The sequence below is a fragment of the Platalea leucorodia genome (assembly GCF_965183815.1).
Source record: "Platalea leucorodia genome assembly, chromosome: 6".
Taxonomy (NCBI): domain Eukaryota; kingdom Metazoa; phylum Chordata; class Aves; order Pelecaniformes; family Threskiornithidae; genus Platalea; species Platalea leucorodia.
This window is the reverse complement of record NC_138828.1, coordinates 32,036,693-32,061,112: the sequence shown is the minus strand read 5'-3', so window position 1 is coordinate 32,061,112 and position 24,420 is coordinate 32,036,693. Positions and strand designations below refer to the sequence as shown.

At 40.6% G+C, this 24,420-nt stretch overlaps 2 protein-coding genes across 3 annotated transcripts in view; one reads left to right on the top strand and one right to left on the bottom strand.

Moving 5' to 3' along the window:
- Positions 1 to 2,195, top strand: part of METAP1 (methionyl aminopeptidase 1) — a 28,795-nt gene extending 26,600 nt beyond the window's left edge. Inside the window, exon 10 of one of the 2 annotated variants that reach the window (XM_082314963.1) lies at positions 78 to 2,195. In XM_082314963.1, coding sequence (XP_082171089.1) covers positions 78 to 238 — 161 coding nt within the window. In that variant the 3' untranslated portion in view covers positions 239 to 2,195. The remainder of the gene's footprint in view (positions 1 to 77) is intronic. The other variant, XM_082314962.1, reaches the window with a different exon arrangement.
- Positions 2,196 to 4,994: 2,799 nt separating this feature from the next.
- On the bottom strand, positions 4,995 to 15,150 carry LOC309592267 (alcohol dehydrogenase class-3). The gene is made up of 9 exons (XM_082315479.1): positions 15,121 to 15,150; positions 12,379 to 12,480; positions 11,283 to 11,424; positions 10,584 to 10,671; positions 9,556 to 9,775; positions 8,712 to 8,972; positions 7,743 to 7,878; positions 7,143 to 7,281; positions 4,995 to 5,270 (listed from the first exon to the last, which is right to left on the bottom strand). The coding sequence occupies exons 1-9, from the start codon at positions 15,130 to 15,132 to the stop codon at positions 5,246 to 5,248; spliced, it is 1,125 nt and encodes a 374-aa protein (XP_082171605.1). The 5' UTR covers positions 15,133 to 15,150; the 3' UTR covers positions 4,995 to 5,245.
- Positions 15,151 to 24,420: the final 9,270 nt, after the last annotated feature.

The following is a 24,420-nucleotide window of genomic DNA, read 5'->3' as shown; positions in this document are numbered from 1 at the left end:
AGATTTTTTCACGTCTCTTTGGAGAACTGATATCTGTTACTTAAAAACAGTCAAAAAGTCATCATTTATGTTTTTAGGTGGTTGGCAAGATGAAACATGGCCTGATGGTTGGACTGCGGTAACAAGAGACGGAAAGCGATCTGCCCAGTTTGAACACACTCTTCTGGTCACCGATACAGGCTGTGAGATCTTGACCCGGCGGCTGGATAGTATTCGTCCCCATTTCATGTCCCAGTGATAGTCTAGACTGAGCAGGTGGATCTGAATGATACTCTTTTTTTTTTTTTTTTTTTTGGTCTCTGTACTATGCATTTTTTTAAGAGTACAGGATAGAGAGATTTCATCATTTACTTTGTTCTCAGTGATTGTAGATAAGAGGAATATCTTGAAGAACCTGACCCAATGTCTGGAAAAGCAGAGAAGAATTTAAAGAATTTCCTGCTTTCCTCCTACCTACAACACTCATGCTATATTTTTCTTATTTCTTCAATTATCTCTTTAGCACCTTTCTTCCAATTAGACCCACAATTGCTTCTGTTGCTGCCATGATATTAGCTAGAAAAGTGTGGGTAACCTTTCCCACTGGGACTTGATATTTTGGGATCCAGGTTTTTTTCACCACTTCAGTGTGCCCTGTCTCTCTTGGTATGTGAGTGGCACCTGAGATTTTAAGCATTTCTAGTTCCAAAGACTTGCTCCTGCTTCTGCAGATACTGTTCTAATGGGCTGGGCCTCGTTTGTTTGTCAGTTGAGAAGGGGGCAGAAGGGAGAAGGACATGCATGTTGCCAAGAATAGGCTACCCTTACCTTTAATTCTGTCCCCGTCTCCCTGCTGATGGCCTCTGTGGTGATTGTGACTGTAGGTGACACACTGTGTTAATGGCAGGACTTGTTTCTCTTGCTGGAGATTTGATAGTATGGGCTTCCTACAGGGAAAATTAATAAATTCTGTCTTATATGCAGCTCCTTGGAATAAGCGGCTTCTCGGTGAAGCAGTATTTGCAGGCAGTCTCCTGCTCCAAAAGCTTGGTGAAGCTGATGTATCAGACTTGCCTAGGTAAAGGAACGAAACAAGAACCAAAAAGATCCCACGATTGATGGGATCCCTGTGTGTGTTAACTGTGGGGCATTTTTTAAAGGTACATCCGCAGTAGCTGTGGGGGATTGGATTTGCAAGAGTTAGAGTGAAATGAGTGTATCTCAAAACAAGTCTGAGTGTGAGAAAATGAAACACCTTCAATGCTGTATTCATTTTCTTTTGGTAATTTTTAAACAGGTCATTTTTTTCCCCTCTCGGTTAAGTGAGTCTCATGCTTTTGGAAAGTCTTAGTGGGGCAGCTATGAAAACTAATCTTTCTTCCTCAGACTGGGTATAGAGTGGGCAATGCTAGTCTATATACCCCTTTATTTTCTGTTAATGGGTCATGATGAGCTGGAAACTGTCATGTTAAGGAGTGTGGATTGATTAAGCCTCTCTTCTCTCTACCCTTTCTTTTCCCATGCCCACTTCCTTTCCATCATCTTTTGGTGTCTCTGCTGAGGAAATTTATTTTTTCTTCTGATTTGTAATGAAAATTTTTTCAGACCCCATTGCAGACTTAGTCTTACACCACTGTAATACAAGAAATAGTTAAACCAATGCAGACGTTAAATCATACAATCATGGGCATAAAATACACCTTTTACAAGGTGTCTGGTGAATTTGTTGCCACATTAGACCCAAGCATATGAGGTACTGCATACCCTTGGCTCCCCTTGGCACTGCAGAATTTAGGTGGGGGAAAGGGGTTAGTGCTTCATAGAACTGGACTCGTGTACTACCAAATACCAAATTTGCCAGAAAATGTCTTCTCTGCCCTGAGTGCCTCAGACCTCTGTTGCTGTAAGAGTATCATTGCAATGTTTTCATTACCTTTATTATTATTATTTTTAATTATGCAGTAAAGTGACCTGAAATGATGCATATAGAGCGTGTGTGCGTGTGTATGCGTGTGTGTGCGTATAGATTTTAACAAAACAGACTGTAGTACTCGAGTGGAATTACCTGTGTTGAATGAGATGTGATGTATTGAGGAGATGACTGTCCTGGAGGTTTGCCCACCATATCATTCACTTGAATGGTTACAACGGTCTTGCCTTTTCTATATGTGTGTGTATGATGGGGGGGGGCTTCATTTTTGGTCTATAAAATAAAAGTTGCAGCTGCTTTTAACAGAAATAATTTTTTTTTTTGTGATCCAAAACCAGACATAGCATTCTCAGTTATATCCCAGTTTGCTTGCACTAGTGCAACCCTTACTGGTAGATGCATGCAACCAGTTAAAAATCACCCTTAAACGTGCACGCGTGCCACTTGAATACCTCTTTGATGTTGCACCAATACAACCAAATTTGACACTGCATGTTTTTAGTGTAGGTAATCTATGATGCTGTGCATTTCTGCCTATAAATTAAAATCACAGCATGAAAACTGTTTATACTGACTTGACACTACTATAGTATTTTTAAACAAGTGGAAAGCTTAGTCAGCATCTACACCAGTTCTTTCAACATGAGATAGCACATCAGCCTGGAGAACAAAACTTATTTAATAAAAATATTGTGAAAGGCAATCACCTATCTAGCTGTAACTTTGCTTGAACATGACATACTAGACTTGTGCTGACTGGACTTGGGAAATGATCTATTTTTGATTCTTATAGAAGTTTCTATCCACTTAAACAAAAAAAAAAAACAAACAAAAAAAACCCCAAACCAAATCTACTTTCTAATGAAATTTTTAGAAATTCTGTACTTTTGCTGAAAACACAATCCTGCAATTAGTTCTGAAACACTTTCCCTGAAAAGTATTATACTTTCCCTGAAAGTATTTTCCCTTTACTATCATATAAGAGAGTGTGGAAACTCTTCGTGCTGCTTCTGCAAATTGACATGAATATTTAGGAGAGAAGATTTGATAGCTAATGTTGAATAAAAGTAACAGCACAAGGAGAGGGGACAAGCTGCGTCTTTTACAGGACAGCCTGCAGAGTACATGCACATTTCACGTACACTCATTTAGTGGAAACTTTTTGTCCATTGAAGTCCTTAGAGTTGTCAAGATGGTACAGTTCAATACAGTACCTTGATCACCAAGAATGGGGTACAAGCTCTTGTGTTTATGATTCCCTTTGTTAGCTGAGCAACTTTAAAATGACTACTTCAAACATGCTCCATTCAATCAGTTGCTTCGCTGGACAAAGTAGTCTGAAAACTCTGCTACGTAAGGGTTAGGACATCAATTCTTCTAGGCGCTGGGAAGAAGCTGTAAGTCTTTGACTTGAGTGCTCTGGTATCTCTAAATGTCTTTGTTGTTGACTTACCCTGCTATTACAAGACTAGTTTTCCACAAACACTCTAAAATGCAGGTTCTCTAAAGTAATAATGTAATGCAGACAACACAATTGTACAGTCTTGATCTAGTCTGTGCAGCCTAGAGGAACAACTGGTACAGTATAAATATTTTAAATCTGTTAGATACAGTTGGGGGCTTGTTTTGCTAAGATGTTGAGCTAATATTTTATTGATATCAACTTGTAGTTATAGAGTACTCCCGCTGGAATGGCTTGACAGCAAGTTTTCTACTGAATTCTCTAATGTTCAGCCAGCGTTTCTGGAGCTGCAAGGTACTGAGGATCACTTCACTGCTCTGTCGGAGGGCTCGCTTTCCTGGTACAAATTCACTTTTTATTTCTTCTGGATGCTCAAAATTGAATTCTCATTACATTGATGGGAGTTAACTTTGTTGTTTACTTTGTCTGAGAGGAAGTTAGAAATGCAGCTACCTCAACTATTTTCAGAATGCTCTAGGGGTATCTTTCCAATGACAAATGGAGAAGATGTAATTGTCCCAGTTGTATAGCAGTGTCTTGGGTAAGGTAGTTGTTAGTGGTGAGAGGCAATTTCTTCTAATAAGATTACTGTTTGCATTCAGAGTTCTCTGTAACAGTTGTTTTGACCAGGCTACCTTAAAACATTAAACTTCTCTCTTAATCAGTGTCCTTGGTTCACTGAAAAGCACTGACTTTTTATGTATATAACTTTTCTTTAACTGGGTAGCCTTTCTGCCTCTGCTTTGCAGTCTGTTTTCTGCTGTTCCTCTGTTTTTCTGGACCTGTGGCACTGCTTACAGGTTTCAATTCAATTTATCCAGACAGACCACTTCAACTATAGTTAAGAAAAAAACATGTAACTCCAAAATTAACTTAACTCCTCCACCAAACAAACAAAAAAATCCCACAAAACCTTGAAGCCTTCATCACACAATGCTAATGTTCCCCTGCACCCCTCAAGAGCAGGCTGTTGCTCTAACAGTAACATTCCCTGCTTCAATGGCATGATCCTGTTTCTGACTAAATAGAGGTAACAGTCCCATGTTGTGTGTTTTTGCAGTGTTGGCTGCAAACCTGCTTCAGTTGCCAGTAAGTTTAAGGAAATGGCAAAACTGCTACTGACATTTTGGAGGACACCGCTGGGGCAAGTGACTAGGGTAGTCTATGCTACCATCTTTACAACAGGCCTGCCTACAGCTACTGTAATGAGCCAACTAGGAAATAAGGCAGAATATGGACTTCCCAAGTGAAGATGGGTACACCTGGACACTTAGGTCATACATCCAACCACACTCTGCTCTATGGTTGGCTTCAAGGTAGAGCTGGATGGTATGTATGTCCTTTGTCATCCTAGAATAGCCTCAGAAGCTTGACAGCTGTTGGGAGTTCTTGCTACTCTCTCAGTAGAGAGAGTACCAATGCTGCTGCTCAACCCAGCTGTGCTTAGGAAACTGCCTAGTGTAATGAATCCCACATCATTTGCTGGTGACTCTGAAGAATGCTCTTGCTGTCATGTATACACCTACTATAAAAATCACTAGAGGAAAACAGTAAGACACAGCAATCATAGTCACAGTCTTAATGCTCAGTAATTCCAACACTGTGTTTAGAAATAAGCTTTTATTGAGTTAGGCACTATTAAATTTGAAGAACAAGTACAGAAATAGAAGTTCTACAACCAGTGTTAATTATATAATGCTGTTCAGTGGTCACTGATTTTTTTGTTATTTAATATTCAGAATCCTCGCCCTAAAATACATCGTCTTCCCAGTCCCAGTGAGTTTTCATTTGCTTGATTCCACTCTCTATCAGAAATTCCATTAGAAAAGGACGGTTACCATGTTGCTGGCCCACTGGAAGGTCCACAGTTGGCTCTAAAGCTTTAGGACAGTTCGAATGCTTAAAATGGAAAAGAAAAAAAAAATCCCAGTAAGTCCATTTTCTCCCCTTCTCTCCCCTCCCTTTCATTGCTGAGACATACTTTAACTTAACTTCTATCTGAAGAAGATGATAGAGTTGAAGTTATGCTTATGCCTATTTTAATTAAAAATCCTGGGTAAAAATGGGTTAGTAAGGCTTGTTATCTTTCCTTTTTTTTAGTCTCTCCCCCAATAAGATATACTCAAAATGGAAGCTCTTTCAAACTACTTAAGTGTCAGTTTTCAGTAGCTAACCAAGAATATTGATCAGGAACATTAATATATACAGGCATTCCCTCTTTTGGCTGCTTGGAGAATTTTAAGTAACTTTCATTATTAGTTTCATGCTCATGTAGGAATAAAGCATTAAAATGATACAGAAGTTTGTAACTGGGAAAGGGGATCAACTGCTGGATGAAATTTGCATAGATGCAGTGTTTCCAATTGTAAAAAGTACAAATGCAGCTACTGTTAACTGACTTATCCAAAATAGGAATACATATGTGATAAAGCAGATAAAGTTACTACTTTCTCAAAAGTTACATACAATACATCAGTATGGATTGAAATCAAATACAAAGACCATGCTGGCTTTTTGAGATAATTCTGGTAACTATTTATCCATCTGCAGCTGAATCTAAATATGGATAAACAGAGTTGCCTGCATTAGTGAAAATATGCAGGAAAAGATTTTCTGTTTTACTAGAACATCTCTCCAATTTTTCCTCGTGTCTACCTGCTGATTCTTCCCTTCATTCAAAATATGTTCTTAAAAAGTATGTGACCTAGTCTGCTAAATAAGCTGGTTTCTACTCTTAGAGGCACTGGTAACTATCTCATTAAGGCTTTCTGAATTTCCAACCCATTACAGAACATCTCATTAAAACTCTCATTTAAAAGAAACCTGCTCTTGAAAAGACACAGCAGGACAAGCTTTAACATATCTCAGGCTAAAACTGTCTAATCCTTTCCCCTTTTCTGCATCAGATTTTAACCTGCAGATAAAAGTTCTGCCACACTATCCCTATACTGGTCCCCATTTTCCCTCAAGCACATCCATACCCGTATCCGTACAGGGCTTTACAAGGATCGCCCAATACATACTCTGATTACAACTGCTTTTGCAGGTTGATTGCTACTTGCAAAGTATAACTGCTATAAGGGCAGCAAGGCTCATCACACATCCAGCAGGTTTTTTACCAGCAAGTAGGGTCACTTCAGTATGCAGTGGAGTTGGACCTCACTAGGAAGTTTAACACAGCTATGGCCTCAGTCTGCAGTACGAACAGTCCAAACTGCCATTTGTCTTAATAACGGCAGAAACTGCTGTATGTTAAGAACTACAAACCCATCATATGAATGTTCTACCCCAGTTCAAACTAGAGGAAAAAATATTTTAAAATATAGCATATTAAAAGATCATTCGAAGTGATTGATTGTGCTGGTAACCTATCCTAAGTGTTTTGAAAATATACTGAAATCTACTAATAGCTTAATGACTGGTAAAAATGTATTAATGTGAATTCCCCTTCAGTCTCTTTACATTTCTTTTTCTGAGGAAGAATGTTTTAGCAATGTTGGAAGCCTAAGACTGACTTGTCCCCTTTAGCAGCTTTACATACTTGTGTATTTCCCTTATACATTGTTGTTTGCTTTTTACTCTCTGCCTGCATTTTGGCACATGCCTAGAAGCTCAGAGAAAGTGTATTTGTTTATCTCAGAATGAATGTGCATGGTATATGTCAGCTTTTATTCTCCCTGTTTTTAAAGATGACAGTGGGCGGGGAACCTATATTTTGACCATGTCTCATCAAGAAATGTCTTCTACACCTTTCAATATTATGAACATTACCTCTTTCCTGTATGCATCAGCTCAAAAGCCTCATTAATTTTGTCAAAAGGCAGGGTGTGAGTCACAAATTCATCAACCTTGATCTTTTTGGACATGTAGTCAGTCACCAGTTTCGGTACATTGTCTACGCTCTTCCAGCCTGAAAGACAGAAAGCATGCAGTTGTTTTTTCCCCTTTCTACCCACCTTGAAAAACAGAGAGAAAGAAAAAATACTACCCTTACACAGGCACTTGTGTGATAAACATGAAAAGGAGCTGAGGTCAGTGATACGTTTGTCACTCCTGCTCTAGGCAGGCAGTGAGTGAGGAATGCAAGAAGACAGCTAGGTCTGGCAAGAGCACACATGATCCAAACACAAAGTGCACTAACCTTTCACTAGGTATTGCAGCATTCAACGTAACAGCAGCCTTAACCTAGGAAAGTATGCACGAGGCATCTCTATCAGCACCTCTATGTATCTTTATCTTATAAGTCAACACAGCATTTATGAATAGCCTGTCAGTAGTACGTTTCTTGCACAAGCAAAAGCAAGGTGGTGTGTTCTTCCCAGCTTTAACCTGTAGTAAATTATTTTTATCCCCATACCAAAAGAGAGTTACCTCCAAACGCGGTCCCTTTCCATGTCCGCCCGGTTACTAGCTGGAATGGCCGTGTGGAGATCTCCTGACCAGCAGCAGCTACTCCAACTATCACACTGACTCCCCAGCCTTTATGGCAGGCTTCCAAGGCAGCCCTCTTCACAGACAGATAGGACAAAGCAGAGCATTTATTGCCAATGTTTATGCTGCCTAGACTGGCACAGGTTGCCCTTCCTTTCCCCCCGTTAACAAATCACCACGTTAGTATTTAAGGAACAATAAATGCACTGAAAATTACATTAAAATTTCCATTGGTTCAGGCTCCTTATACTGTTAAGAATGCATTTTGCTCTTTTAATATCCCATCTGGCTTCCAGAGAAGTCACTCTGAACTCCCACTGGGAGTTGGGATAAACTGTAATCAGAGACAATGTACGCCACATTACTGACAGTTAGGAATGCTGTTGTAATTCCTGAAAACCTAACCTTACGTTCAGTAATACTTCTGCATTTCCAAAGGTTAAATTCATTATTTGAGTAATTAGGGAAATACTGAGTGGTCCTTGAGATTTTACTGTTCATGGTACAATATATTTTATGTGGCTTTTGTTAATTTTTCAACTGTCAACATATGAAAACTCAGGATTTCGAAGAACTCCCATTAAGGAAAAAAAGTTTATAAATTTTAAGTGCCATTTTCAACTTAAGAAGTAGCACCTGCTTTTAAAGAACTCCCATTAAGGAAAAAAAGTTTATAAATTTTAAGTGCCATTTTCAACCTAAGAAGTAGCACCTGCTTTTATTACATAGTTAGGATTGGATGTAAATTGGCCTTTTTAGTCATAGCAGTTATCACTACTACTTAAAAAATAAATTAGTATGGCATGTTTTCTGTAACAAGAAAGCAGCTCATTTTGCTATTTAGCTAAACAACTAAGTGGCAGCTAGCTGTCCCCTCCCTCTACGTACTACTGCTACGCACGCACTCACCATGACTCCAACGTTACCAATGCACTCAAATGAGTAGTCTACACCACCATCGGTCATCTCAACCAGCACCTCCTGTATGGGCTTCTTGAAGTCTTGAGGGGTAATGCACTCAGTAGCTCCAAACTCTTTGGCTTTGGCAAACTTCTCCTTGTTAAGGTCGATGCCAATGATCCGGGATGCTCCTGCTATTTTACAGCCCATAATAACTGCCAGCCCAACTCCTCCTAAACCAAAGACAGCACACGTCGAGCCAGGTTCCACCTAAGAATAAGAAAAGAGCCATGGGCAATAGAGAGAAAATTCATCCTTCCACATGAGTGGGAAACACAGGTTAAGAAGTCTGTAATGAAGGAAACATGGAAGCAAATATATATGGCTATAAGTCTTTATCACTTAGATAAGGGAAACTACATAGAAATTTCATCCAAAAGCTCTTTAGGTACTAAGCTTTTCTTTTTGTCCAAAGACGTGACTCCCATAACCTGCCCTAGACTCATGCACATGCACCTACCAGCTCTGTCTCACCCTGAGCTTCAAAGTACCAGAATGACTTGCAGCAAGATTAAGGTGAACTGGAAAAGTAATTTATATATAGCTGGTATCAAAAGCGATGCAGAATCTTCTACCTGGATTTCCTCTAAAGGGCATCAGGTTCTTCTAACCTGATCTGGCCTTCATGACGAAGTTAGAAATTCTTAGCTAAACTTCATCAGTTGAAGAGGAAGAAGAAACAGAAATTTGGTACATCATGTTTGCAGTCCTAATCTAGTCCCTAAACTATCTACCTGTGTACTTGGCTCGGATATAGTTACAGAGAAAAGCCAGAGGCAACCACAGCCTTTACCTTAGCAGTGTTAACAGCAGCCCCATAGCCAGTAGAGATGCCGCAACCCAGCAGGCAGACTTTATCGAGAGGTGCCGCAGCATCTATCTTGGCTACTGAGATATCAGCCACCACAGTATACTCAGAGAAGGTGCTGGTCCCCATGAAGTGGTAAATCTGCTTTCCTTTGCAGGTGAATCTGCTGGTACCATCAGGCATGAGTCCTTTCCCTTGAGTAATTCTTAAGGCAAGGACAGGAAAGTACAGTCAGCGTCTTAAGCAGTAAATACTCTCACCAGACATTATCTGTTAAGCAGCACACAGATGCAGTTGCATACTTGCACCGTTATTTTTTACTAATTCCAATAAAGCCAGGAGTTCACAGAAATTAGATGCTAAACTCTTAAAACTTCATGCTGTTAATTCCTCCGTGGAAGCACCGAAAGAAATGGAGTTTATCAACATGTTGACCTTGTTAGCTACCAATCCTAACTGCTTGTGCCACAGTACCACACCCCCATCTTCACCTCCTTCGGTACACTCCCCTTGAATAGCACCTGTCAATTATGTCACTGGGGTTTTTGTTTGGGTTTGGGAGACTTTTTTTTCAGAATGGGAGCTGGAAATTTAGCTGGGAAGCAGGTGTTAAGGAAAAAAGAGCTTTCTGTATAATTCTATACCACTTAACAGCTTTGATATCAACTCCCAAGAGCTAAATTCCCTGAAGTGCTTCCCTTAAGTATGGATTAAATATGCAGTCAGAGCATTTATGTTCTCAAAGCTGTGGACACAAGCTAGCAGTTTACATCTTCACATACATGAAAACAGAGAAACAGGTTTATTTAAGGCCAAAAAAGAAAAGAAATTTTAAGGAAGAATGGAAAGTAGTACATAACTTACTCCCTAAACCACATATTTTCCAAGTCCCTAAATGATGCATCAAGAGATTTATTCCTCAAGGATGAGTCCTGTCTATTACTTTTGATAACTAGAACAGGTGTACCTTGAACAAATACTATACTGTGTGTCAAAATAAAAAGCATACAGACCTTATCTTCTGGCACAGATTTGTTTTAGGATTCTTACAGAACTTGCACTCTCCACACTGAGGGATGTATAGAGGGATAACAGTGTCCCCTAGGAAAAAATAAAAAATATTCTGTGGCTAGTTATCAAGTCAAGCAAGGCGTTAGGAAAAAACTGAAGTTACTCAATTTCAATGGCTTTTATGTGAGCTTGTGTTCACGTAAAACCTTCTTTGTGTATTAAAAACCATTTACGGCATAAAGTAGCATTGTTTATAGAGAGTGCTAGATAAAACACTTTTCTCATGTCTTATCAGACAGCTGATCAGAAGTTCATCTTTCCAGAACAAATAGGAATGTTACTGTAAAACAAAGCAATGCCAAATCAACAGTGAACAACATGATTAAACATTTTTAAGCCCTTTAATTAAACCAACAGGTAACAACTTCATTTGGAAAAAAAACCAAAACAAACTAACTACATTGATCCAATTTCAAGTAAGAAATTGGAATGCTGGGCTCTTTGAAGCATTAAATCAAGAGCACATTGAATAGATAAGCGTTGTATCTCACAAACGAGAAATCTACACAGGCATACACCCCAGAATAAAACATTCTATTAACTCCTACAATATAGCATTCCAGTGGTCCAATTTGACAGCTGACCTTGTAGTAAAGCAACACTTTTAAGGAAGGCAGAAAACTTGTAAGATATTTTCTTACCTGGCTTTACTTTTGTTACTCCTTCCCCAACACTCTCTACAATTCCTGCTCCTTCGTGACCCAAGATCACAGGGAAACATCCTTCAGGATCAGCACCACTGAGAGTATAGGCATCAGTGTGACAGACAGCAGTGGCAACTATCTGTGAAGAAATACACAATCTATCTGAGGCATCCTGAAGAACAGAAGAGTAGCACAGATCTAAATATTTCCCTTTGGTCAGAAATGCAGAACAATTGCCAGGACAAATTTGCCAATCCTAGCAGCGTTTGTGATATGGCCAACATAATTTCACTCCTGGCAAGGCACAGGAGTGCCAAGGCAAGGCACTTTTTCTTACTTTGAAAAAGTAAAGTCATGATAGTACATCTTTTCTCATTTCCATCAACTAAATTCTGACGTTGAAATGGGTAGAAGATGATACCTGGTTTCCTAAAGCTAGAAATTGGTACTCCAAGTCGTCTCAAAGTAGGTTGGCATCTCAGATTTGAAGTAATTTAGTCTCTCGAAGGTAAAATGACCAGAGAAACCACACAGAACTCTCAGTACTGCATAAATCCAGTTTAAGTCTTAAGCACCGTGCAGAGACCCTTTCCACAGAGATAAATTTCACCTTAATGTATACTTTTTGGCAGATATGTGCTACTGGAAAGTCCTCATCAAATCAGAAACTCGGGTAGGGGGAATCCAAGAGACCCATCACAGCTCAGCAGCCAGTGACTTATGGCCTGACTGAAGTAAAATCCAGCATGTTACACAGCTGCAACAGGTCACAAGCTGCTGCCCTTCAAACAAGATCAAAGGTGTTCCTAGCTCAGATGTTTTGTGGGAGCTTAGTCTATAACAACTGGAACTGATCCCCAAGACTAGCCATTATCTGTAGACCACGCTGTGAAGTGAGACCAGTAAAAATTAAAAGTGTTTCTTATAAACAGAAGATCTAAATACTATAATTTTCTTCTTTGTAAAGGCAGCTGTGATACTAATGAACTAATGCTATCCATTCAACATTTCTTCTGTTGGTAAACAAACTGTTCAGCTTCAATACTCAATCTCCCAAAATACAATGCATACAGCTAATGATTGATTTAATTACCTTGATACGAACTTCATGAGCTTTTGGTGGAGCAACCTCCACATCCTCAAGAGAGAGAGGTTTCCCTGCCTCCCAGGCAACAGCAGCCTTGCATTTAATAACCTAAAAGACAATAACAACAAAGAAAAGAGGACATCTGTTGTATGGTTCATTTAAAATAATTCTTGTTCAGCCAAGCGAGAAAATAGGAGAAACACTACCAGCTTTTGGAAAGAATCCCAGATCTGAAATTCATAATTTCAACACAAAGGTTTAATTGCCCTACATTTGCTTTCAGGAAGCTAAATAATAATGAGTAAACCAAGATCTGAAATGTGGATGTCATTCTCTTATTGCGCAAAAAATATAATAAACCCAGGAGTGCTTAGGAGATACTCAAATACTGCAATGAAATGAGCAATAGGAATTGAAAGATTGCATAATAAAAATGGTGGTTTAAAATAAGAGACTGGCATTCATTTGAGATGTGTTCCTCGAGCACAGAATGTTCGAAGTTAAAAAAATTCAGAAAGCAAACTGGAGGTCACATAACGGTCCAAGACCCACATCAAAAGTGAATTTCTTGTTCCTTATCAGGATGGCTTCTGAGTGTGATTTTGGCAAGGAGATGCATGTGCATGCGGCTGACATGCAAAGCCCTCCGGTGATGCATAGGGACCAGAGAGATTTTGCTATATGGTTATTGTCAGCGAGTTATTGTGCACTAACACCTCTGCAGAGCCTGCGTGGATTACTGTTCGCAAGTCTTCATTCACTGCTCTCAGCACTGTGACAAATCCTGCTCTGAAACCACACCTATACATCCCAGGAAGCTTTTGAAGCCAAATGCTGCAGAGCCTGGATGAGAGCAGGATTTGCGGACCTGTAAACCCAATCCTATCCACAGGTACGTATGCGCAACTGACTGAGGAAATCAGCAAGCATTATAGCCATACAATCCCGAGCAGCTTCAGGTGCTGCAAGGGTAAGCATCCGGAGTACCCTTAGATGTCAGTTTTACAAAGCATGACTCCGGGTCTGTCCTTCAGGATAAAATGGGCAGGGTAGCAAATAATCTGAATTTTGCTTTCTGACAGACACAATGTGTTTCAGCAAATGTGATATGCAATAGCTTCCTGCAGGACATACAGGCGAGTTGCAAACCTTATCTATGTAAAACCTGGCAAGGAATGGTATCACAGACTAGACTGCTTTGGAACAGATCCCTTTACAATCTATGCCAGAATAGCGTCCATGTATTTTGGAATAAGTCAGTCATACCAGAAGACTCGCGCTGATTTTCTTCCATGCAAACAAGGTCTAAGCCATTACTATGACAGCTGGAAACATGAAGCATTTCATAGCATGCACTATAAACCGATATAAGAAAATGACATTTTGTGCGTTCAAACTAGCTGTGGTGTTCCCGTGGAATCACTGAAAGGGAATTAATGAAAATTCCCAAGACCAGACATACAGCCATCCAGCCTTTTTGAAATTTCACTGCCTGGAAGCAAAAACAGTGCCAAGACCACTTGTTGAGCTTGCCAGGTCTGATTCATCACCTGCGTGTACAGGAGAAAATAATGGGTAGTTTATGACTTTCTGTAGCATTTTTGTTGTACAATAAACAGTACTGGACTTTGCCAGAACCAGTTAACACCCTCACTGTACCTGTAATAGCAGAACTGCAGATGTTTACCTTGGCTCAAACTTGCTAAAATAAATACTGCCAACGCCAAAAGGCCTGAAGCTTTATAACAGAAAACGGGTACCCATTCCTACAGCCAGCAGGGGCCTAGATTGGACAGAAACACCCTTAACCTAGAATTGTGAATTCCCTTTGCCCTCCTTTTTATTACCAGGGTAAATACTATAAAAACGCACCGAATGCGACATAGTAACTAACTGTGGAGTCACAGTATGAGCAATCGGTCATAATCTCTAAATGCACCAAAGATTTTGCCAGAAAATCTAAATTCAAGGCACGAAGTGCAAGAGGAGCCATCATTCAGTAAATCATTTACTGTTTTTCAATCCATCCCTCATCCTCCCCTCATGCAGTCAATTGTTCTCCCACAGGAGACTGCGCATTCCTAAAATCTGAATTTCCACAAGCTTAGTTAAGCACAGAGTTAAAGAGGGGAGAAAAGACAAGTCTCCTTACGGGATAAATTCCGATCTTCCTAAAACTAACATTGCACATCTGGAAGCATATTTGGAAACAATAACTTCTGATTCAGAAACTTTTAAGAAAGCTGGCTTTTGACATTGCAATCAGGTCATAGAGCCACAAAGGCCCCTGGGCTATTCATTTCCCTGCCTTCAAGCTTATGAAGTCACATCTGTCCAAAGCCCACAGAAAACCACGCAAGCTGAAGCTCTTCGGCTTGTTCTTCCATCACCGTGACCAACAAAACCGCCTAAGCGCACAAAGGGCACCCTCGGATCCAGAAAACGTGCGCGGGGGTTGATGATGACACAGCAGCGCGTCTATTTTTGCTCCTAATCCGGCAACCGCTTACAGCAGGAGCCTCCCACGCGTGAAGAACGGCACCGATTTCTGCCGCGCGCCTCGTACGCGCGGGAGGGGAGCAGGGAGGCGCCGGGCCAACCCCCGCACCCCGATTGTCCCTCGCACTGCAGCCTTCGGGCGGGAGCACGCAAATCCCCCCCCCCCCTCCCCCCGCAAAGCCTCCCGCGCCGGCCCCTCCGCGAGCCCCGGGGAACGTCGCACCGCGCGCGCCCAGCGAGCCACCTCACCCCGCTGGCCATGACGCACGGCCGCCGCCGCCTGACGGAAGCAGGAGGAAATCCCGCCTCTCCGCCCCGCCCGCGCCAGGGGGCGGCAGCGCGCATGCGCGCTGCCGCCCCCTGGCGCGGGCGGGGCGGCCGCCATCTTACGGCTCCCAAGGTGAAGGGTCCTGCCCTGGGGAGCGATAAACCGTAGTGACACAGCTTCAACAGCTGTAGCATTTAATAAATAACATAAAAATAACGTTCAATAACATCACCAAAGTGACAAATTAAACCCGTAGGCTCAGGAAAGCTGACAGCTAGCTGGAAGGTGATTTGTTTTCACATGTGGTGAAAGGTGTCGAGACGGACGTGTGATCCGGCTGCCTGTCCCATGGCCGCCTTGAGGCGTTCCACTGGTTACTTCAGTTTGTGTTTGCTGGCTGCCACGAAAACCTTGTTGTTGAAGTCAAAGCAGGTCTTTTCCATTTCCACAGTTGAATTCTGCTCTGCCAGCCTCTCCGGTGAATTTCATGCTCTTGGTCACCCCCGGTTTGTGAGTGCTTACAAAAAGACTCAAAACATTTTCTGTTTAGCTAAACTTCGCAGGTGCTCAGCTTTTGTTAGTATCTGACATTCTGGAAACTGCGGGTACTGATTTGGGCAGACAAAAGCACAAATACAAAAATCATAACTCCTTAATGCTCATTGTCCAATTTCAGAGATTATAGTGGTGGTTTTTTTTCATTTTTCCTTCCCTTGCAGTTCTGTGACGCTGCAGTTCTGTGTACTATGGGAAGCCCCTGGACATGGTAAGTGGTTTTGCAACTTTCTATTCTCAGTACCATGCAAGTAAATCAAGTTGCCCCACTGTGCTCTGCGCTATCTATGCTTTGTCACGTGTGTTTCAGGTTTATATAGGAAAGTCCTGTAGGTGAGGGCTCCTAGTGCTCCTGTGGTTTTGGTGTGTTGTTCTAGCAGATGTTATGTGCTAATCAGAAACATCAGTTTGGACTGAGAAAAGAGGAGGCCTTGTAAGCACTGTGAGCATGTGGGAGAGAGGCCTGGCAATGGTGTTTTTGCTTGGAGGATGTTCTCTGTTCGTGTGGCAAGGGGGGGAAAAACCCGAAACAACTCTGGATCTGCATTACCTTTTTTTTTTTTTTATTGTATTATTGTGCCCATCCTGGATGCATTGTTTTTTTGTGAGGGTTTTCTGTACCTTAGTTTGACTTTGAAGTACAAGAAGATGCAGGGCAAGAAGTCACTCACAAGCTTGCCACCCAGTATGTGCTGAAAGAAGATGCAAGTGATCTGCCAGGGTGCTCGTCCTGGGGCGGTCTGAGTGCCAACGGCAGAAGCCGGCCGTATGCCAGCGTTGGAACCAGGAGGTGATGGTCCGGCGCTGTAACTGCTGGCTGCAGCCTCACACGCTGGTGAACAGATCGGTGAGGCGTAGGGAGACTGGAGGGGACTGACATGCCGACCCATAGGAGAAACTGAAATGCATTCACACAAACAGTGCCTGGTTTATTTTCCCCAAGCAAAAATGGTGGTAGATTGACCCACAGGTAATTTTTCTCCTATTAATAAAATTTCCCAAATAAAACAAGTGTAATTTAAGTAGTTTTGATAGATATATTTCATTAGAACAGCCCCATTAAACCTGGGATAGCCTTGCACAGGTTTCAGCTGTGGCTGCTTGAGTATAGCAGTCTTTTTGTGGAGCATCTCAAAACCATCCTTTTGAATTCTGATTTAAGCTTTCTTACATTTTCCTATGAAATACTGGAGGGTAATACTTGCATGGCATTCAAAGAAATTAGAAATTCTTACCATTCTTCAAATCAGCATCAGTTTATTTTTATAAGGTACAAATACAGCTGGTTGAAAAATGGAAACATTTGAAAAATCAAAATTGTTTTCATTTAAAATGTTGAAAGCTGGTTAATGTTTCTTTGGATAATTCTTAGTTAATTAAAATATTCTGATTTTGTAAATACAAATATAGATTAAAAATATTATCCAGCATTTCAAGAAATGGTTGGTTTCAAAGGAAAAACTTTAGGAATAATTTCACTAACTAATCCTAGTATTCACTAATTAATCCTAGTTTAATACTGAAGTATACTAAAGTAAAATAACTTTTCAAAACAAAGGCTCATGTTAATTAGATGTATTCAAAATAAATATGAAAGCGACCATGGCAGTTTTGCAGCAGAGACACATGAAGCTGGGATACTAACAGATTTTTAATATTTTAGATATGGAAATAAGTCATTTGGGGAGTTTTGGATTAAATATTCTCAGGTATTTGCTTTCATTGAAAATCAAAACACAAAAAGCTGATCTTTTATGTGCTACTTGTAATATTTTAATATTAAACTAACTATGCAAGGGAGATTTTAAAGATAAAAGTGGGGGAAGAGTTATGTTGGCACCTGCTTGCACTTGACAGCATTTTCTTCTGGTATGTATAAATGTCTTTGCTAGTCTTTCAAACATAATTATTTGGACAGCTGTGAAACGAATTTGAGGAGCTCGCTAATTATCTGCTGAAATTTGAAGTCCCGCCAGTTAGTGATCGTTACCAAAGGGGTGGGAGAATCTCCAAGTTGTTGGGAAGTTAGCAGTCACGCTTAGCAGTGCAGGTGGCAGAACCGCTCTGTGGGGCGGGCAGCTGCACACGCGTGTGCCCGCACACCCCGCTGTGCACAGGGCAGACCTCCGCCGCGGATGTCTGCTGCAGGCAGGTGATGGAGCTGTGCAGACACCCAACTCTTCCAGCGTGTTTCAGAAGATGATGGGCGGTATGCAGAGAAAGCAGGGAAAGGTAACCACCAGGTGGCACTGCTAGAATGACGGGACTCGTCACTACTCCCAAGCGCTTACCCGATTTTTACAGTTCAGAATAATTGGTAAAGTGCAAGTTACAACTGACTTAAAGCAGAGTTATTTTATAGCAATCAAATTTTGTTTCATCTAGGTTTAGATTTTTTTCAAAAAGGAATTTTTTTTTGTCCTGATCCTGCACAAATCTGTTTATGTGTTTATATTTATTACAGAGTTACTAGGCTAATTGATTACTTTTTTTGAGACTTGTCACTAGTATAAAATTAAGGCTGTGCAGACGCGCATGCAGTATTAGGGAAACATATTGTTTATTGACAGAAACTTCTTGTAGTCTTTTTTCAGTAGGGAGGTGCTAGAATGCAATTGAAATATTTAACGTGTTATTTTTGGTGTTATCTCATTACCTGCGGTCTTATTGTTTTTTGCTTAAAAAGAAGAGAATTATAGGTAATTTTTGTAGCAGGGCAAAGTGACTTCTTTGTGCGGACATTACTGTAAATTGGCAGACAAGATGGAATTTGTTAACCTTTGATAACTCATTTGTGCGTTCATGACGTGCTGGGTAATTGCTGATTCTGCTGAGGGGTTTCCAGAAGTTCAAAGGGCTATGGACTGGGATAAAAGTTGCTCAAAAGAGGTCAAAACGCATTATACTGTTATGGGTCCAGTGTTCAGCACTGAAAGAAGGGTCTGTTTAGCAAAATGACGTGCTCACAGTGGCAATCCTGTTCTGTGGGGAAGATTTTGCACAGTTGTGCTCTAATATTCTGTGGGACTTGATGCTGGAAATATATTAAAAGTACAACAGCATTTGCAAAAATGAAAAATTGTAAAATAGATGAGGTGGCTGTTTCTGTGGTACCGTTCTATAAATAATTTCTGTGAAACAGAGATAACTGTGTACACATGTAATTACTGATGTCTTGCTTAAGACTTGGATGCCCCAAGCAGTCTTCTTCTCCTGGAGGGGACTGAAATGAATTTATGACAAGCAGGAGCTTTCACAAACAGAGGTGCTCCAGGCAGAGTTTTGAGGGCGTCTTGACTCTGATGTTGTGAGCAGTCCCTAGCTCTAAAAGCAGAGCAGGAGGAGTGGGGGTTAGAGGTGCTAGGAGTTTGTATTAAGAAAGAAAAGACAGGGTCAGGCAGCGGTGCTAACTGTGAGGCATGGGAGGGGTGTCAACACCAAAAGGGCTGGAGGATAAACTCCATTAAGTTTTCTCAACCAGATACTGCTTCTGACATGTGATTTTACTGTGGAAGGGTGTTTTCTACACATGCATGTGGGTATAAACATCTTGCGTTCTGGCTCCATGCACAGTACTCTCATAGCCAGGCATGTTTCCACATCTGACAATGAAGTAACTGAACTGTTCCAGCCAATGTTTCCATCACAATGTATGATGGTGCAAAATCAAGACATGCTTTCCACAAACTTACATATAGATATACACAATATATATGTACTATACAGGTATATGTCTAAAAATATATCCATGCTGCAACTTCACCAAAGTCCCTACTGGCTGCACAGAGTCAACGTAGTTACAGTAAATAATTGCCAGTCCAAAAAGGCTTTCTTTTTTTTTCTTTTCTTTAATAGGCTATTGGTTTATAAAGCATGACAAGAATCAGCAAGTTGATTATTTGATCTAAGATTCCCAAGCTTCTAGGAGGAAATCATCATTTCACCTCTACATGCGCACAGAGAAATTCAGATGCCCTGACTTGTTTCATGGAAGGAATCTGTTTCCTTTTTCAGTGGGCAGAGGTATTACTTTTGCTCCCTCATATCACTCTTCATTTTCAAGAAGAATGTTATGCATAGGGAGCAATAGTTTTAAAATCCTTGACTGTGCTAAAGGGATTGGAAATTCAGTAACAAGATTGCTAGATAATCTCCAGAACACCAAAATATTGTTGAACAATCTGCAGTACTCCAGTCATTAAGTTGTGGCTGCACAACAGATGCCCTGAGGAGAGATTTGACAATTTGCAGTGTTGCTATAGAACAGGCACCCAATGTGATGGGTGTTGTCTGCAATGAGTTGTTTTTTTTTTTCCCCCAGTCTAACCTGTAACTGCAGGCTCCAGACAGTCCCCATGGGACCCATGACAGAAATCTTTCTGGAGAAATACGGTTTGACTGCTCCACTGTCCAATCTATATTGAATCTTTTGCCATTTGTCACTAATCCAGTGAACTGGAAATTAAACATTGGAGAGAGGCTCACTGGATTAAAAAAGTACTGAGTGAGATACAATGGCCAAGTTTTCTCCGGCTGCTGAAGCTGATGCTGCTTCAGCGACATCTGGGTTTTTTGCTGAGAGACTTTGGGATTGCAGCAAAGTATAAGTATATGCTAGAAAATGTCATTGATCTTGTATTTCCAGACAGTGTTTTAGTGGAACTATTAAAAAAAAAAAAATCAAGTATATTCCACAAGGGGACATAACATGGAACAATCTTTCAGTTTAGGGTGTAAATAGAATAGTGGAAAAAGTATTTCTCCTTTTGTATTTTACTAGGCAAATTTGAGAAATTCAGCCCACAGTTGGCTAAAACAAAAAAAATAGATCAACATCCTACTATGAAATGTATTTCATGTTTTCCTCTCCCTAAAGCTGTTGGGTGCAATCCATAGTAGAGTCAGCTCTACTATGTGATTTTCATGGTGGAGTAGGGTACTAATTAAATGTGCAGATAGCAGGAGGGTTACAAGCACACTGAATGAGAGGATTAGAAAATGATCCTGACACTTTTGGGGAATTCTTTTGAAGAACTGGGATGCAATTGGGTGTAGTGATCAGCATAGGATGGCAAGTGACAAGTCAAAAGCAGTTCTGCAGAAAAAAAAAGTCTGCAAAGAATAGTGGATGACAAAGTGAACGTGAGTTAGCAGTACCCTGCTATTTGCGGGTAGAGGAAAGGGAACCATCATAGTGGCTGTGGAAACAGGAATACAGTTGACACGAGGAGAAGTAATGCTTCCCGGTGGGAAGGGTGAGGCGGGACATGGTAACAGACTTCAGGAACATAAGAAGTAGCTATAAGGTTGAGCAGGAGATTTAGTCTCTCTGAGGAGATTAACTTTGACAGTATGATACAGTTTGAAATGGTAATGGAATAGATCATCATTGGAGGCCTTTAAGTTAAGTTGAAGTTATCTCTTAGGAGTGATACAGAGAGTTGATCCTGCACTGGGAAAAAAGCTAATCTACGTGGTCTCTCAAGAACCATCTGAGCTCTGTTTTCAGATGAGTTCATTACTTTAATAGTCTTGTTTTGTTGTTTTATGCACAGTGGATTGTGTTTTTTAAAAATCTTGTAGGATGTTATAAAAACACACATTTGATCAGCGTCGTAAGAGATGTATTTGCTTACCATTTTGTTGATGTGAATGATATTGCTAGAAGTGCACATCACCATCAGTTTCTCTAAAGTGGTGGTGTAAATGACAGCAATCTTATGATGTATTGGATTTTTATGGGAACTAGGTTGCATTTAAAATACTGATATCCCCTGCTGGAGTATTTGGTGTGGCTATCATAACATTTGTATGTATGTTATGAGCTCTGTCAGAGCTCAGAGTGTTCGACTTAAAATAAATGCCAAAGGATTATTCAGATAATATACTACATTTACATAGTGCTAGTTTACATGGTTCTAGAAGCAAAGATTGATTGACGTTTGTGCTTGTGTTACTTTTACAATATGAAATACCTGGAAAGGGGACATTTGATGAGAAATGGTGTGTGATTGTCATCTCTCAAGTATAAGATGACACTACAGAGTCACAAATAGTCAAACAGAAAACAAAAATATTTTAAGTGATGGTCTGTTGGGAGCTGGCTGCTCTCTACGTTCACCTCTAACAGTATGTAAGCATCAGTGGAGAACTATGTTTGATACTCCGATGCTTCATGTATATGTTATGCAGCAAACCCATTTGTTTCCTTTTGATTTTTGCAATCTCATATATCAGCTCATTGCCCATATAAACTGTTTGCTAGGACAGAGTAGTAAATATTTTTCTGGGTTAAAATATATCTTGCGTAAACCTACTGGCGTTTTATTGATGGTAGTTTTAGACTGCTGAGCCTGCGTTTATATTCTAGAAGAGATGACCTTTTTGTTATTTCAAAGTAACTGAGCAGTAGAATTGATTAAAATAGAATTGTAGCTGAAACAGATAAACTAAATAATGGAAACCACTCCAAAGAGCAATGTGTCCTTCTCATTGCTACTCTGGAAAGAAATGCCACACATTAAAATACTGAATGCACGTGGTTGTTTACAAATACTATGACAGATAATGAAATCATTCAACTGCTTCCTAGATAACATTGCATACATGTGGCTTAAGTTTTCATCTCGCACGTAAGGACATAAATGTGAACAGCGCTACATGTACTGGTATTTCATGGCTTTTAGGACGTGTCCAGTCTCTGCTGTTGAGCTTATAGCCTACAAAATGGTTGTAAAAAGGTCTTTCAAATGCATAATATTATTTTTCCTTAAAACATCTCGGTGATGCTCTCCTCCATCGAACTTGCAAACCCAGCATCGATATGAAGACAACATAGATTTCAGAATTGCTGACTGTCCTGCTTGCAGTTGTGAAGTGCCATGGGTAGCAGGCATCTCTGCAAAACATTTGAAACGTATGTGAATGTGGGGGGGAGTTGATGCTGAGATCCTGTTACTGTGCAGCTTTGTGTGTACCTTAAGAAAGGAGGATGGTTTTATTCTTATCCAATTAATAGAGGGAAAATAAAATCAAACTTGTATGTCAGTAGGCATGGATTTAATGATTAACTTTTTAATGACAAATACTGTGTATGTGCGTTCAACAATATTTCATATCCTGACTTGCTACATGTGTTCCCATATCAGGCAAGTTTTAATAAGTGATCCGTTAGGTCAGATGTTTGTACAGATAGGCACAGGCCCCAAGGTCTTTGTCTTCATCGTGGTAGTCAGTGTTCTGGCCCCCTTTGAGTATTATGTTTGTTTCCTGTCTGTATCAAAGATGTGGAAAAATGGAAGAATATTTGACAGAAATCACTTTGTGGAACGGACTCTGAAATGCACCTATGAGGGCTAAGTGCAAATCTTATCTTTTCCCCTGCCTGCAGTAGTTCAAACCCTTCGATAATTTTTAATTAAAAGACAAAGGCAGATATTAATGCCTTTATTAATGTCTCAGCGTTAAATTTTTGTCTTGCATCTAACTGGGCACCAGTTTCCAAGACAATCTTTGAATTTCTACTATGAAAAACAAAGTAGATCATATCGTAGCAGGTATGGCTTTGCATTTGTTAGCAAGATTGATGATTCACTATTCTTTAAGGTGCCCTGTTGCTTTAATTTCCATTAGGACAAAAGTATTGTATACCTCATACAGGAGGAGGAGGCAAATGAGGTAAGGAATGTGAGAGTTAGATCCACCCTGACATATTATACATTGAAGAGATAGATAGAAGAAAAATATTGATCAATGTCTATTAAACATGTACAATTGCTGCTATTCACACTAGTGAAGGAGAACGGCTGAGAGGAAACATGTTAAAATCGAGAACAGGAATCTTACAGCAATTGCTAATTTTGAGTTCCATGCTATCATAGAATCCTAGAATATCTCAAGTTGGAAGGGACCCGTAAGGATCATATCCTTGCATTTCCTTTTGTGCACAGAACAAATTTCGTTGCCAGGCTGGTTGTGATCCTGGTAGCTCCTATAGAATTGCATTCCTGCAATGTAAGGAAGAATTTTGCTTTTACTTTCTGAAAGTCTAGGTACAGTTCCTCTGGCACTCACATTTACGTATCGCAGGACATAAATGCACTTGTAATTTCTCTTCCTGGTTCCAATCTGTAAATTTCTCTGAGGTTGTTACCAAGAACAAAACTCGATCAGGAGAAAAGCCACCAGACTGAGCTCAGGAGGCCAGAGGATGTAAAGAGGGCAAATATGAAGAAGGGAAAATTAGGAGAGAATAGGACAAAGTAACGTGACAAGAAAACTGCATGTTAAAATGGAAGGGGCTGGAGTGACAGGTTTACCAGAGGATAACCTCATGTAGCAAAACACATTTTGATCCTGCAAGTGAGACCGGAGCAGCAGCAGCGGCTGTCGTTTCCCTGCCGTACTTTAGCTGAGGATGCAGCATTCACCCAGCTGAGATGGGGGCAGAGACGCATGGGCATAACTGTGTAAGGACGCTGAAGGTGGGAAGCAGGAGCAGTGGAGGGGGCAAAGGCAGTTGTTTGCTGGTGGGACAAGGAGTGTGGTGGAGCAGCCCAGGAAGAGCTGCTCCTGCCCCATGGGACCTCTGCTGATTGAGTGCACTGCACTGCACGGGACGGGTTTGACCGAAACTCTTTACTGGTAAAGGTGTTTTCTCGGGAGAGGCGTCCTTGCGGGTCTTGGCCAGGCATGGGAGCGCTGGCAGCGGCACCGGTGAGTTCCTC

Excerpts from the sequence above, each read along its gene's own strand:
- LOC309592267 (XM_082315479.1), bottom strand. Across the intron at positions 8,973-9,555 it reads CTGCTGTTAACACTGCTAAG|GTGGAACCTGGCTCGACGTG; the intron begins GTAAAGGCTGTG and ends TCTTATTCTTAG. Across the intron at positions 7,879-8,711 it reads TTGGTAACGTTGGAGTCATG|AGGGCTGCCTTGGAAGCCTG; the intron begins GTGAGTGCGTGC and ends CTGTCTGTGAAG.